Source organism: Labrus mixtus, chromosome 22 (genome assembly GCF_963584025.1).
Source record: "Labrus mixtus chromosome 22, fLabMix1.1, whole genome shotgun sequence".
Taxonomy (NCBI): domain Eukaryota; kingdom Metazoa; phylum Chordata; class Actinopteri; order Labriformes; family Labridae; genus Labrus; species Labrus mixtus.
This window is the reverse complement of record NC_083633.1, coordinates 8711250-8723326: the sequence shown is the minus strand read 5'-3', so window position 1 is coordinate 8723326 and position 12077 is coordinate 8711250. Positions and strand designations below refer to the sequence as shown.

The following is a 12077-nucleotide window of genomic DNA, read 5'->3' as shown; positions in this document are numbered from 1 at the left end:
ACATAAGTGAAGTCACTTCTTAAACTTTAAGTTACTTCTGTCGTTCCAGGTTGTTGGAGCTCGAGATCTGTGACGTCTTCATTGATTCATCCTTCACTCTGCACGAGCAAAACGAGCAGTTTCAAAACTAAAAACAATCGTGCATGAACTACAAGTAGAACACATAAGAAGCTTTTATACATACAGATCATACCTGTGATGACACATTCCTCCTCCGGTCAAGAATGATGTAAAGCAGTGACGTGACCTGCAGGCCTCTTTTGAAGGTATTCATAGAAAGGTGAAGGACATTCCTCTATTTTTTTTTTGCACACCAGGGCTGCTCAAATAGGAGAGAGCATTTAAATTGGATGGTAAATTGTAGTGATTCAGTTGCTGGTGGGAAGTATACCGAGCCATGTCTCTGCAAAACAATGAAGCGAAGTTTCTACAAACTAGAGACTAAAAATAACAGGAGGAGTGTGGAGTTTGAATGTTTCCCCGTGCATGGGTCACCTCTAGCTACTTCTGCTTCCTCCCACAGTCCAAAGACATGCTCGCTAGGTTGGCGCACAGTCCAGGGTGTAACCTCCCCTCTCGCCCAATGACAGTTGGGGTCAGCTCCAGCCCCCCCTGTGACCTTGAACGGGACAGGAGCCACAGGTCGGATTCTAACCCAAGCCACAGACTGGAGGACGTATGAACTAACCACTAGGCTTACGGCGCCCCATTGTCATTTTTACTGACTAACTATGGAATCCATTAGAATGCATCTAGTCCTCAGGTGTGACCAGGTGTGCAGTGACATCACTGTGATCTTGCCTGGAGGGGGGGCTTCACTCTCAACTGGCATTACTGAGGACAGGAATAGAAGAAGCTACTATTAGGTAATCCACTTAGTGTTTCTAACAAAGGTTTATCATCAGAGGTCAATCTCTGTCACACACGCACGCACTCACGCAAATACACACAGACACACACACGCACGAACTCACACAAATACACACACACACACAGGTGAACAAGGGTAAACATAAAAATACCTGCGAAGTGAAACTGACGCTATATCTGCAGAATTCACAAAGTAACCACCACAAGCACCGCCTTCAAACTTCAGCCCATTCTATGATTGGACAGAAAGTCTTTATTGACGCGTCTGTGTTTCTGTTTTCATTGGTCAGATATTGTAAAGACACGCCCAGGCCGCGATGACGTCACGAAAGGACAAGTCGATTTACCGCGAGGTCATTCGGCCTCTCTGAGCAGCCGGTCGCAGCGAAACGGAGGCGCCATCTTACGACACTGACAGAGTGAGTGAAGTTTTTACATTAAAAATAGAGAATATGAATTATTCCATTGACTCGTGTGTGGAAGATGCGTTTTTTGAGTGTTCAGCGGTGACGTCGCAGAGCCGCTTAGGTGTGTGAGCTCGTTTATTCTGCACACCGGAGACCTTCCACCTTGGAGCGGTCAAGTTAGCTTAGCATTTTAGCATCATAGCATGTTAGCATCAGCTAGAAGGGGAGAAAGGTAAATGCTAGTTACATGTATATGTAGCTGACAGCTCATTACTTATAATATATTCGCGGTTGTACTGTTTATTTGTGTTAACATTAAGTTAGATCCATAAAACGTGGGTAGCTACGTAACTCCAGTGAGCTAACATGAACCATTTCCTGTTAAACGTCACACAAATGTTACATTTAAGTGCTCCCTGGATGCTCGGAATTTCAAATTTGGTGAGTCTTTTTCCACCAACCCCGGTGCAATAGCGATCTTTAACTCGCAATTTTAAAGCAACAAGGACGTAACTAAACATGTATTGTACTTATAATTCGAGCTTTAATGTTTAATTAACATTAACAACAAGTTAAGAGTAAAACTGTTTACCTAAGTGACAAAGATTAGAGAGCCTTGAAACACTTAAATAAATATAAATATAGTATTGCAAGTCGTTAAGCCAACGTTTACTAATCATTACGTTTTTATGACGTTAGTACTTTAAACTATGAGATGGGATTTAACGATGTGAACTTTATTTATATTTTTTTCCCGGATTATTCCGACAGAATATGACTAAAACTGCGCTAGCCTGCACGTGATGTGTCACCCGTGTGTGCGCATGCGTGAGCCGGCGGGGGCGGGGTTACGTTCGCTGTTAGCGACAAGCTAACCTGTTGCTCATTACAGCTCGGCCAGCAGACAGGACACCATCATGTACCCGACCGCTCTGACGCAGCTGGCTCGGGGCAACCCGTTCAGCGCTCCCCTGTTCAGCTACCAGCAAGTGGAAGAACCCGCACAGAACCTCAACGGACAGCGGACCCGCAGCCTGGCCGCGGCCGCCGTCTCTGAAGGTAACCGAGTCCGCTGGCTAACAGAGCTAGCTGCGTTAGCTCAGCCGAGCAGATTAGCACATTTGAGTCTTTAATTATTGCGCAAGTCATCTGATACTTTGACTTATAGGGACAACTACCCCTCTGCGAGTTTTGTTTTATTCGATCGCTTGTATTTACATCAAAGGTCACATTACACGGTTGTTGGAGGAGTTAGCTTACAGGCCTCACAAGGTGCCTGTGGAGGACAAGGAAGGACAAAGTGGATTCTCTCTGTCGCGGTGCTGCACACAGTATTCTGCTTCAGTCCGGATCTTTAAGATAAATTAAAGGCTGCTACAGGAGGATCCGTGATTAAGTAAAATAACCATAAAGGAGTCATTAAAAGACACGTGATCCCCAGCTCGAGGGGAACACTTTGTCCCAGATTGAATGAAATATGATGAGCAGTAAAGACTGAACCCCAAATCACTTTTAATGTCGCCTACTTATTTTGCACGGTGTCAAGTGTTTTAAAAATGTCAAACTCGGACCCTGAGGTCCAACACTTCTTGTGCTGGCCTCCTATTTAATTATTGAATTACTTTTCAATACAACTGTTTTAAAATGATGCCAAAACTTCAGATTAAGGCTGCATGATCACTGCATCATTAATGCATAATGAGAATTTGCAAAAAAAACATAGGGCACAAGTCTAAATATACTGCAATAAAAAAATGTATATGTAAAGAAACGCCTAATTTCTCACTCAGTGCATATTTGACCTTTTTAATGGAGGCCAAGGTGTAAATGCCATCCTTTAACATGTAAACACAAGTATTGTGTAAACATGAAGATCAGCTGATAGACGAAAAACTGTGTTTTATCTAACATGCACCTCTTATTTTTCCAGTTAAGGAGCTTAATTTTGTCAATAAAATGAACAAAGTAATCGCACATTGTTCTAATATCATGCAGGGCTAAAATGTTCATAAAAACAGACCGCTTTTACCTGTTTGATTTTCTGTATTTCTCATATTGCATTAGACAGAGAAGAGGCCCAAATGTTATGAATGCTTTTCCCCGTACTGTGCAGCCCTACTTCAGATGTTCAGTCCTATTTTAAACCAAAAGATGGCGCGCAGTCTGAAGTGCTTGAAATGCAAAACGTTACAGATGTTTGAGCAATTCAGACGGCATGCAGGTGTTGGTGCTTACGTTTTAGTTAATTAAAAACAACTTTAAAGCCCAACTTTCTTGTAAAAGCTGAGATGCATTTACCTTTTGACAAACTGGGAAGTAATGATGCCACAATTGTAAATGTGAAAAAAATCTATCAATACCTGTTTCATTGCCTCGGCAACAAATAGCCAGTTTTATCAGCCAAATGTGGCAGGCATACTCCTGCACGAATACGTCAAACATTTCATCACCAACAGATGTTTACAATTTAGACGCTGTGAGTTCCTCTGCACTCTCGTCCGTTTGTTGAATGAATGAAGATCTTTTAGATAGGTCGGATCACAAATAAAACGCAGATTGTCGCTTTAAATCAGGACGTATTGAGAAGTGTTTAGGATTCAACAACCTTACTCGGGAATGGATCAATTATGTAAGAGAACAGTTGCAGGGCGGGATGGCGTTTGAGAGCTTTTGGTTTGTCTGGTTTGAAGGTAACATGTTTAACCAGTCAGGCTCCTCACATGTCAGGGTTCAGATAGGCAGGACGTCCTAACACTGATGCCCTCCTCCCTGAGCTCCGAGATGTTCTGACCGTGTCACTGTGTTTCCTCAGAGGGAGACAGTTGTGAGTTCGGCTCTCAGAAGTATTTGGTCCTGTGTGGATTTGGTGGGATTCTGAGCTGTGGCACCACACACACAGCCGTCGTTCCTCTCGATCTGGTCAAATGCAGAATGCAGGTCTGTCCCCTCGGCTCGGTGTCTTTTATTTTTTTTACCGTCACGTCTCATCCACCCATAACCCCCCTCGTGTTTTTTCTTTTGTGAAGAATTTGCATGGAAGAAATAAATCGCATCCGCCCAGTTGTGGTGAAGTCATTGATTCCCATGATTCTAATGTGTTGGAGTGATCATAACATGGCTGCATGATTCTGCAACGGTGTTTCTGTGTGTTCAATTGTTTCTACCCCACGTCGCCGCCCCACAGCCCCCCTCAGGCCACACAGTAGAGGACTCAAGTCTGAAGGTCAGGAGAGTCAGACCTGAAGGAGAAAATGTCCTGAATGTTTCCTACGTTATGTCAGACACCGGCAGGTGTTTCAGTCTCGTGACTGACGGTGAAAACACAAGAGTACACATTAATGCAGACTTTGCGAACTGTTGTTACTGCTCCTTAATGATCTGACTGCCAGGTAAGTCTCTAGTGATTCATGCATTTAAGACACAGACATTGGGTTAGAAATAAATGTGAGAAAGTTAAAATTTGCATAAATGATTTTATTGTTGTCATAGATTGATTCTAATCACCAACTTCTGGGCCACAGTGATGGTTTGCATTGATCACGTAAACGCGGGCCGGGCACACGGCAAATACCTAAATCATGCTGGATCAATGTCGTTATAAGGTGACAACGCTCTGAGCTGGAAGAGCATCCTGATAATGACGGACTCATTCAAGTAATAGGCTATTCTCTATTAAACGTTAATTGTTTTCGATACTGCTCAAATTTTCCTCTGCACGTTTAAGATGTCTGTACTTCTAAGTACAGATTATTTTTGAAAAATGAAGAGAATATTAGGCAAGCGGTAACTTCCGGTGTAGAAAAATGAATCTGAAGTGTGAAATCCTGCAGTTCCTCGAGTGTCCGCTAGAGGCTGCCTCCAGAAGCACATGAAGTCACATACACACCCATTCTAAAAAGCCTGTTTTTACAGCAGAGATTAACATGTTTACAGCCTGGTTCAAAAAACCAAAAAGGTGTAAGGGAGAGACAGCATTTCCAGCATGGAGACCGCCATCGATTGGACTCCAGCGCCCCCTGCAGGAACAGATTGGTGTCGCACTCAGGCTTCAAACATCAACATTTACGGTTTGCATTATAGCAAACTCAGGTCAATCATGAAGCTACGAGTCGGCTGCTGCTAACTACGTTAGCTCATCTGGATTCCTTTTATTTTAATCACTTGCATGTTTTCCAGCAGTAGCTGAATCATATAAAGAGGCCTTTCCCTTCAGAACAAATCAAACCAGTTTATTAAAAAGGTTAGCGATGCAGAATAAATCTGTTTCCCGTTGAGGAAAAACATTTTATTTGAAGCGCTAACAATGTTCTTCAACCTGAACTCGGCGCTTTATACCAAACTAAGTCTGGAGAAAACTTGCGGTATGTCCTTTTTATTTGCATTCATCACTGTGGTCCGTGAACGATTCATTTTTAAATCATGTATGAACAATGATCTGATCGCCCTCTGGGGTTTTATCCTGATGATGGTGGCATGTTAGTTGCAGGGCGTCTTTAATGGACGAGTCCTCAAACTATTTAAATCGCTCTAATTTTTAAAAAAAAGAGGAAACTGGAGCTTTTGTTCCTGCCATGATGAGGACTCGTCCATTAAGTGTCTCTGATGTGGTGTTGATTTTTTTGTCCTGTGCTGCACGTCACCCTGCATGTTGCATGTATACTGTGTGTCCCCACCTTCTAGCAGGTGACAGCTGTGAGTTTGGCTCCAATAAGTACTATGCCCTGTGTGGCTTTGGGGGTATCCTGAGCTGCGGTCTCACGCACACAGCAGTGGTGCCCCTCGACCTTGTCAAGTGCCGCCTGCAGGTTTGTACTGAAGCTGAACCCCCATATCCCCACCCCACAGTAGTGACGAGTAGAAAGCCGCTCCTGCAGCCTCATGGAAGGTCAGGACTTCATGGCGGCCATTTTGAAACATCAGTGACTTGTCCACATGCATACAGATATCTTCTGTGACGCCCAAACATTAAAGGACTTTCAGAGAATAATAAAAGGGTGGAGACTCTTTGAATTCTTCAGTTTATCTGTGTGGACGTGCAAAACTAGTGTTGGCAAACTATGAGGTCATCAGACTAGTCTGCACATGCTCGTTGTTGCTTCCTCTCGTGCCTGAAACGATTGGAGAGTAGTTCAAATGGTATATCCACTTCTAAGTCCCCTTCTAAGTCACACCATTTATTAATAGACAATATTCAGTAGCCTGCTGCACGATGGTGAAGGGATGACCCGCCCTACTCCGTCTCTAATTGGCTAATACCCACCAACTATGAAAGAGTAGTCTTAAATGTCACTGTTAATAACTGAGGACAATTGGCCTCTGCTGAACGGGCCACTTAAAAAACATTTTGGGGGAAAATTCTGAGAAGTATACCCACTTCCTTAGGCACCACTGCCTGATGCCATTGAAAAATGGCTTCCAATATACATACAAGCAGCTACTTCTGTGTGCAAAGCATGCTGGGATAGATGGTGACACAGACCAGGCTTGTGGCATACATATAGCCACCTGCCTGTTGTCACTTTTTTACCATCTTTTCTCCCTTATGAAGTCGTAATGATGCATTTAAAGGAAACGTATGTACATGAGAAATACAAGTGTAAAAGTCAGTAAGCTAAAATATTTAACTTTGGGTTCAAACCTCAACCAGAACAAGTTGTCGGGGGATATATCCATCCTGAAGATATCTGTATGCACGTGGTCAAGGTCTGAGTTGTGCTGTTTAATAAAAGTCTGGACAACATAAAAAGTTTAAGCCCCACTCTGACTACACTCTGTAGTCTCATTAAGTTACAAACATCTTAACTGTAGTCCAGAAAGCGTTAATGTAGCTACCCCCCTTTGGTACTAAGATCTCCTGTATTGGCCCCTCCTGATGAGTAATCTGCTCAGAACAGCAGATCTCAGAGCTCCACGTCATTGGCTGTCCTGTCTAACTCTCTTGTCTCCACCTGTTCAGGTCGACCCAGATAAATACAAGAGCATCGGAAACGGCTTCTCAGTGACGGTGAGGGAAGATGGCGTCAGAGGTCTGGCGAAGGGCTGGGCCCCCACCTTCATCGGATACTCCATGCAGGGACTCTGCAAGTTCGGCTTCTATGAGGTGTTCAAGATCTTCTACAGCGACCTGCTGGGAGAGGTGAGCTGCAACACGAGAGGAGGAGGAGGAGGAGGAGGCGTGTTGGTTCTTGTCTGTGTTCTCGAGTTACGAGATTTTGTTCTGTATGTTTTCAGAAGTAGATAAATGTTCATGTTGTCATTGTTAATGTCTGGGCACGTTAGAGCTCTGAGTCTGAACCAAACGTCCGTCTGAGGTTCAGTTCATGTTTGACTGTTGCTGTCATTAATCGGCTGCGCCTCCATTTAAGACGATAAAATCTCTTACTGAAAAGTATCAAAGCTTAAAAATAACTTCTGAGCTTCAGGCGTATTTTTAACCAAAAGCTGCTGTGAGGGAGCGAGAACATCGAGGTCCAGAAGAAGACGTATACTGAAGTTTAGAGTCTTTCTGGAGTCACTTAAAGACGCAAAAGTAACATTAATGTTATGTGTGACACAAACATCTCCATGTTCTAATCAGTCCTCTGAAATTATCTTGATACATTCAGGAGTGCAGATGTGAAAACTGCTTTACCTAAACACGGAGATCCGAGGAGGAGACACGGTCTAAAACATTTCCTTCGTGTTTTTACGATTTAGACGGCCTACAGGAGTTTAACTTCAACTTTTGGCGGTTAAAAATGCGGGGGTATCTAAAATGTGTTTGTGAAACCGGAGACGTCTGACCGCTCTGTGTTTTCTCTGTAACAGGAGAACACGTACCTGTGGAGGACATCGTTGTACCTGGCCGCCTCAGCCAGCGCAGAGTTCTTCGCTGACATCGCCCTGGCTCCCATGGAGGCCGTGAAGGTCCGCATCCAGACCAAGCCGGGCTACGCCAACACCCTCAGGCAGGCCGTCCCCAAGATGTTCGCCGAGGAGGGCATCTGGGCGTAAGTGTGCACACTTTAATTACTCGCCGGCATGCCATCAATACCTGTGTGCAACACGCTCCTTAGATCCACCTCTGGAGGGCGCTGTGCCCTCGGCAGCTTTTGTGGCTGTACAGTTGGAGGTGCTTGAGTCATTGGCGTGTGAGAACAGTCCACCTGTCCTCCCAGCCCACCTGCAGCACTGGCAACCCTGTTGAACAGACAGGGAGACCCCAGTGCTGCTAGTCTGGGGGACGGACACAGAAAGCTTAAAGTTTACTACCTGACATCATATTTTAATGATAAATGTACGACCTGACAGGATGAGTCCTTGACTTGTCTGGTTTAATTATCTAATTGAATTGACCCCCCCACTCGTCTCCCTCCAGTTTCTACAAAGGCGTCGTCCCCCTGTGGATGAGGCAGATCCCTTACACCATGATGAAGTTCTCCTGCTTCGAGCGCACCGTGGAGCTGCTCTACAAGCACGTCGTTCCCAAGCCCCGCAGCGAGTGCAGCAAAGGAGAGCAGCTGGTGGTCACCTTCGTTGCCGGTTACATCGGTGAGTAAAACATCTGAAGGGAAACGCGTTTTTCACCTTCAACAAACTGCACGTGGATTATCTGCAGAGCGTCAGTTTTATTCACTCTCCTGCAGTTCAGGATCTTTAAAATAATCTGTGAATGAAAGTGAAACCCGCCGCAGGGCGATGATGTGTCAATGTTCACGTTCTGTCCGCCTGGTGCCGTGGAAGAAGGGTCAGGGACTAAAGTTTCATGTTGTGTTCAGTATCAGATGTTAGTAGGGTTGTCGCAAAACCAGATTTTAAACTTCAAATGATTTTAGTCGAAATCAAACGATATCGATATCTGTTTGATACCACGGCAACAAAAATAAAAGTTCTAGGCAGCCATATTTTGTCATTTCTTGATTTTAGATAAAAGCTGATGTTTGCTTGCGTCCCCGTCTGTTAGGACATGCTCTTAGAGTTTGCTTTCTTACGATTCCAGAAAAATATTAAACTGCTAAAGAGACATCGACTATCAGATGTGTGTAGAAGTTTCCAGCAGTTTGAGTATAAATGTTTTCTTGCTAATGTAGCCGCATATAAACAATGAGTTTAACATGCTGATGATGTTTCCTGTTCATCTCTGACGGATTCCTCTTGCTCTCTGTTTCTGCAGCCGGTGTCTTCTGTGCCATCGTGTCTCACCCCGCTGACTCCGTGGTCTCTGTGCTGAACAAGGAGAGCGGCAGCACAGCAGTCCAGGTCCTCAAGAAGCTGGGACCCAGAGGTCTGTATCAATACCAGCCCTCAGAAATATACCTACATCGATTCTTAAAAGCATCGTTAGAGATCAACACGCTCCTTAGATCCACCTCTGGAGGGCGCTGTGCCCTCGGCAGCTTTTGTGGCTGTACAGTTGGAGGTGCTTGAGTCATTGGCGTGTGAGAACAGTCCACCTGTCCTCCCAGCCCACCTGCAGCACTGGCAACCCTGTTTAACAGACAGGGAGACCCCAGTGCTGCTAGTCTGGGGGACGGACATTTAAATGTAACTCTAAATGTTGTGAGAAGATTGATCGTGTCAGAAAGAGAGATGTGTCTGCTGTGTGTAAGTATGGACGCAGGCTGTCTGCAGAACATCACGGTGCAGGATGCCACGAGACAGAAGCTCAGATTAATGCCGGACATGTAAAAGAATGTAATGACCTCGTACATGTCCCTTTTTCTCACCGATGTTCTGTGTGTCTCTCTCTCGTGTGTCCAGGTGTGTGGAAGGGTCTGGTCGCCCGTATCATCATGATCGGTACTCTGACCGCCCTGCAATGGTTCATCTACGACTCTGTCAAGGTCTACTTCCGCCTGCCCCGCCCCCCTCCCCCCGAGATGCCCGAGTCCCTGAAGAAGAAGCTCGGCCTCACCGAGTAAACCCCGCCCCCCTTCTCTTACTCCTTCACTGAGTCCTGAGTCTCCACCTCCGACCCCGCCCCCAGAGCTCCTCCACAGCGCACACAGCAGTTTTCTATATTTATGTTGCCGGCTCGTCCTCCGAGCTGCTTCTACTCATGTATATTTAAAACCAGCGAGGAGACGATGGAACTGTCACTCAAGACAGAAAAGATCCCTCTGTAGAAACTAAACGCCTGTCTGGTTTGATCATTTCCTGTCATTAGAAAATAAAAGACTAAAGATCCCTGGGAAACACGGACTGTGTCTCTTATGTTCTCTTTAACCAACATGTTTGGTCATAAAGCCTCACAGAAAACTTGCTGTGACATCGTGATTCAGCACTGCAGGGAAACAGAAACTTAAAGGGGACATGAAGAAACCACTTCTGCTGTGTTTTTGTACATGGGTAACCTGAGTGTCTACTGACCCACAAAATGTGAAATAAACCCATCCAGTCCTTTGTTTGTGGTCTGTATAAGTCTTACAACACAGAGAAAAATGCTCCGTTTCTGTTTCTGTTTCACCACCCCCAGCCTAGAGCAACACTTTTGAAAAGGTCTGCCATTTTTATTCTTGGTAAAGAGATGTCTATGGGGAAAACTCAGGGGGGGCTCATTGCATTTAAAGAGGCACACACACCAAAACGGAGCGTTCTGAGAGAGCCGGTTTATACAGGGTCACAAACCTCCTGTGGTGCTTGATTCATGTTATATTTTGACCAAATCACAGCACAGATGTTTCATTTAGAGCACAGGGGACTGTTTGAAAATCTGGAGATGGGGATAATATGTCCTCTTAAAAGGAAATCATTTCTCCCTCACTCTCAGTTTGTGCACATCTGACCTGTGCAGTGGAGGCCCAGGTTAAACGGTCACGCTCCAACATGTTGATGAAGCCAAAGATAAACATCGGCTACCTTCAGATTAACTTGTGTCGCTTTAGTGGTCAAATAAACTTCACTTAAAGAATGTGCACTCTTCGATATGTTTATTTACCACACTTCATGATCAAAATATTTTTTAACATAATGCACTTCTAATCTCTAGCAGACACTTAAATGAAGTGAGGAAATGTACTTGAGTGTCTTGAATTAAAATCTAAATTAGTTTATCTCTCATAAATACACTTGACAAGAACATGTTGATCACCCAATTGGCATATATTTGTTATTATCAGGCCAAAAAAACAGTAAGTTAAGAACATTTAAAAAGTGCTTTTCATATCTGAGCTGCCTGCTTAGAGGACCTCTGCACTAGACCACCGGGGGGCGTAATTCACCTCAATATGTTCGTAAAAAGCCGGCTGCATTTATCTGATTTGATTTTCTGTATTTTTCTGGCATATTGCACCTTATGTTGCAGATAGTAAAGAAAATCCAAAGTCAGTCGTTTCCAATATCGTGCAGCCCTCACTACCTCTGAAGTAATCAGCGTCTTGCTTTGCATTGTAGTTCTTGTGCACCGCCACATGGGGGCGTGCTCACTCCACTTCCTGTTTGGTTGTCCAGAGATGACTTCTTCCCAGTGATAGGATCATGATTTAAAGGAGAATTCAAACCTTTCCTTAAAGGGGGTTTCTCTGTTTTTAAACCATGAGCTATGATAATATTTAGAAATAGTTGTGGGGGGCTTTTTGCCTTTCCTTAATGGGACAGTGGATAGAGAACCCAGGAAGAGAGAGAGAGAGCGGAGAATGACATGCAGGTAAGGAGCCACAGGTCGGACTCTAACCCGGGCCGTCCGATTAGAGGACTAAAGCCTATGTACATGGGGCGCGACCTAACCGCTAGGCCATCTGCACCCCAGACAAGAATATTGTAACATGTTTTAATCTGTCTTTCTGGAGTTACTTTCCTGCATTTTGAAGAGAGAGAGAATAA

General features: G+C 44.5%; 1 protein-coding gene, 1 long non-coding RNA gene and 2 other non-coding genes across 6 annotated transcripts in view; 3 read left to right on the top strand and 1 right to left on the bottom strand.

The window, feature by feature from the left end:
- Positions 1-1131: 1131 nt before the first annotated feature.
- Positions 1132-10451, top strand: slc25a3a (solute carrier family 25 member 3a). 3 transcript variants are annotated; one of them, XM_061029974.1, is made up of 8 exons: positions 1132-1289; positions 2170-2336; positions 5961-6082; positions 7234-7413; positions 8085-8266; positions 8635-8807; positions 9430-9540; positions 10017-10451. In XM_061029974.1, the coding sequence occupies exons 2-8, from the start codon at positions 2195-2197 to the stop codon at positions 10175-10177; spliced, it is 1071 nt and encodes a 356-aa protein (XP_060885957.1). In that variant the 5' UTR covers positions 1132-1289; positions 2170-2194; the 3' UTR covers positions 10178-10451. The 3 variants fall into 3 exon arrangements, with proteins under 3 accessions (XP_060885957.1, XP_060885956.1, XP_060885958.1); XM_061029973.1 differs by lacking the exon at positions 5961-6082 and adding an exon at positions 4090-4214; XM_061029975.1 differs by lacking the exon at positions 1132-1289 and having other exon boundaries at positions 5958-6082.
- LOC132956998 (small nucleolar RNA SNORA53) lies at positions 8319-8508 on the top strand. The gene has a single exon (XR_009666222.1). It is a non-coding gene; the product is annotated as a small nucleolar RNA SNORA53 (small nucleolar RNA).
- LOC132956491 (uncharacterized) overlaps positions 8410-12077 on the bottom strand; it is an 89673-nt gene continuing 86005 nt past the window's right edge. Inside the window, exons 2-3 of the long non-coding RNA XR_009666035.1 lie at positions 9793-9977; positions 8410-8513 (exon numbers count right to left, since the gene is read on the bottom strand). This is a non-coding gene — a long non-coding RNA (uncharacterized LOC132956491). The remainder of the gene's footprint in view (positions 8514-9792; positions 9978-12077) is intronic.
- LOC132956997 (small nucleolar RNA SNORA53) lies at positions 9606-9795 on the top strand. The gene has a single exon (XR_009666221.1). It is a non-coding gene; the product is annotated as a small nucleolar RNA SNORA53 (small nucleolar RNA).

Bases quoted from the DNA above. Each gene is read 5' to 3' on its own strand.
- slc25a3a (XM_061029973.1), top strand. From the start codon at position 2,195: ATGTACCCGACCGCTCTGACGCAGCTGGCTCGGGGCAACCCGTTCAGC. The intron at 7,414-8,084 runs GTGAGCTGCAAC...TCTCTGTAACAG, and splicing joins ACAGCGACCTGCTGGGAGAG to GAGAACACGTACCTGTGGAG. The intron at 8,808-9,429 runs GTGAGTAAAACA...CTGTTTCTGCAG, and splicing joins CTTCGTTGCCGGTTACATCG to CCGGTGTCTTCTGTGCCATC.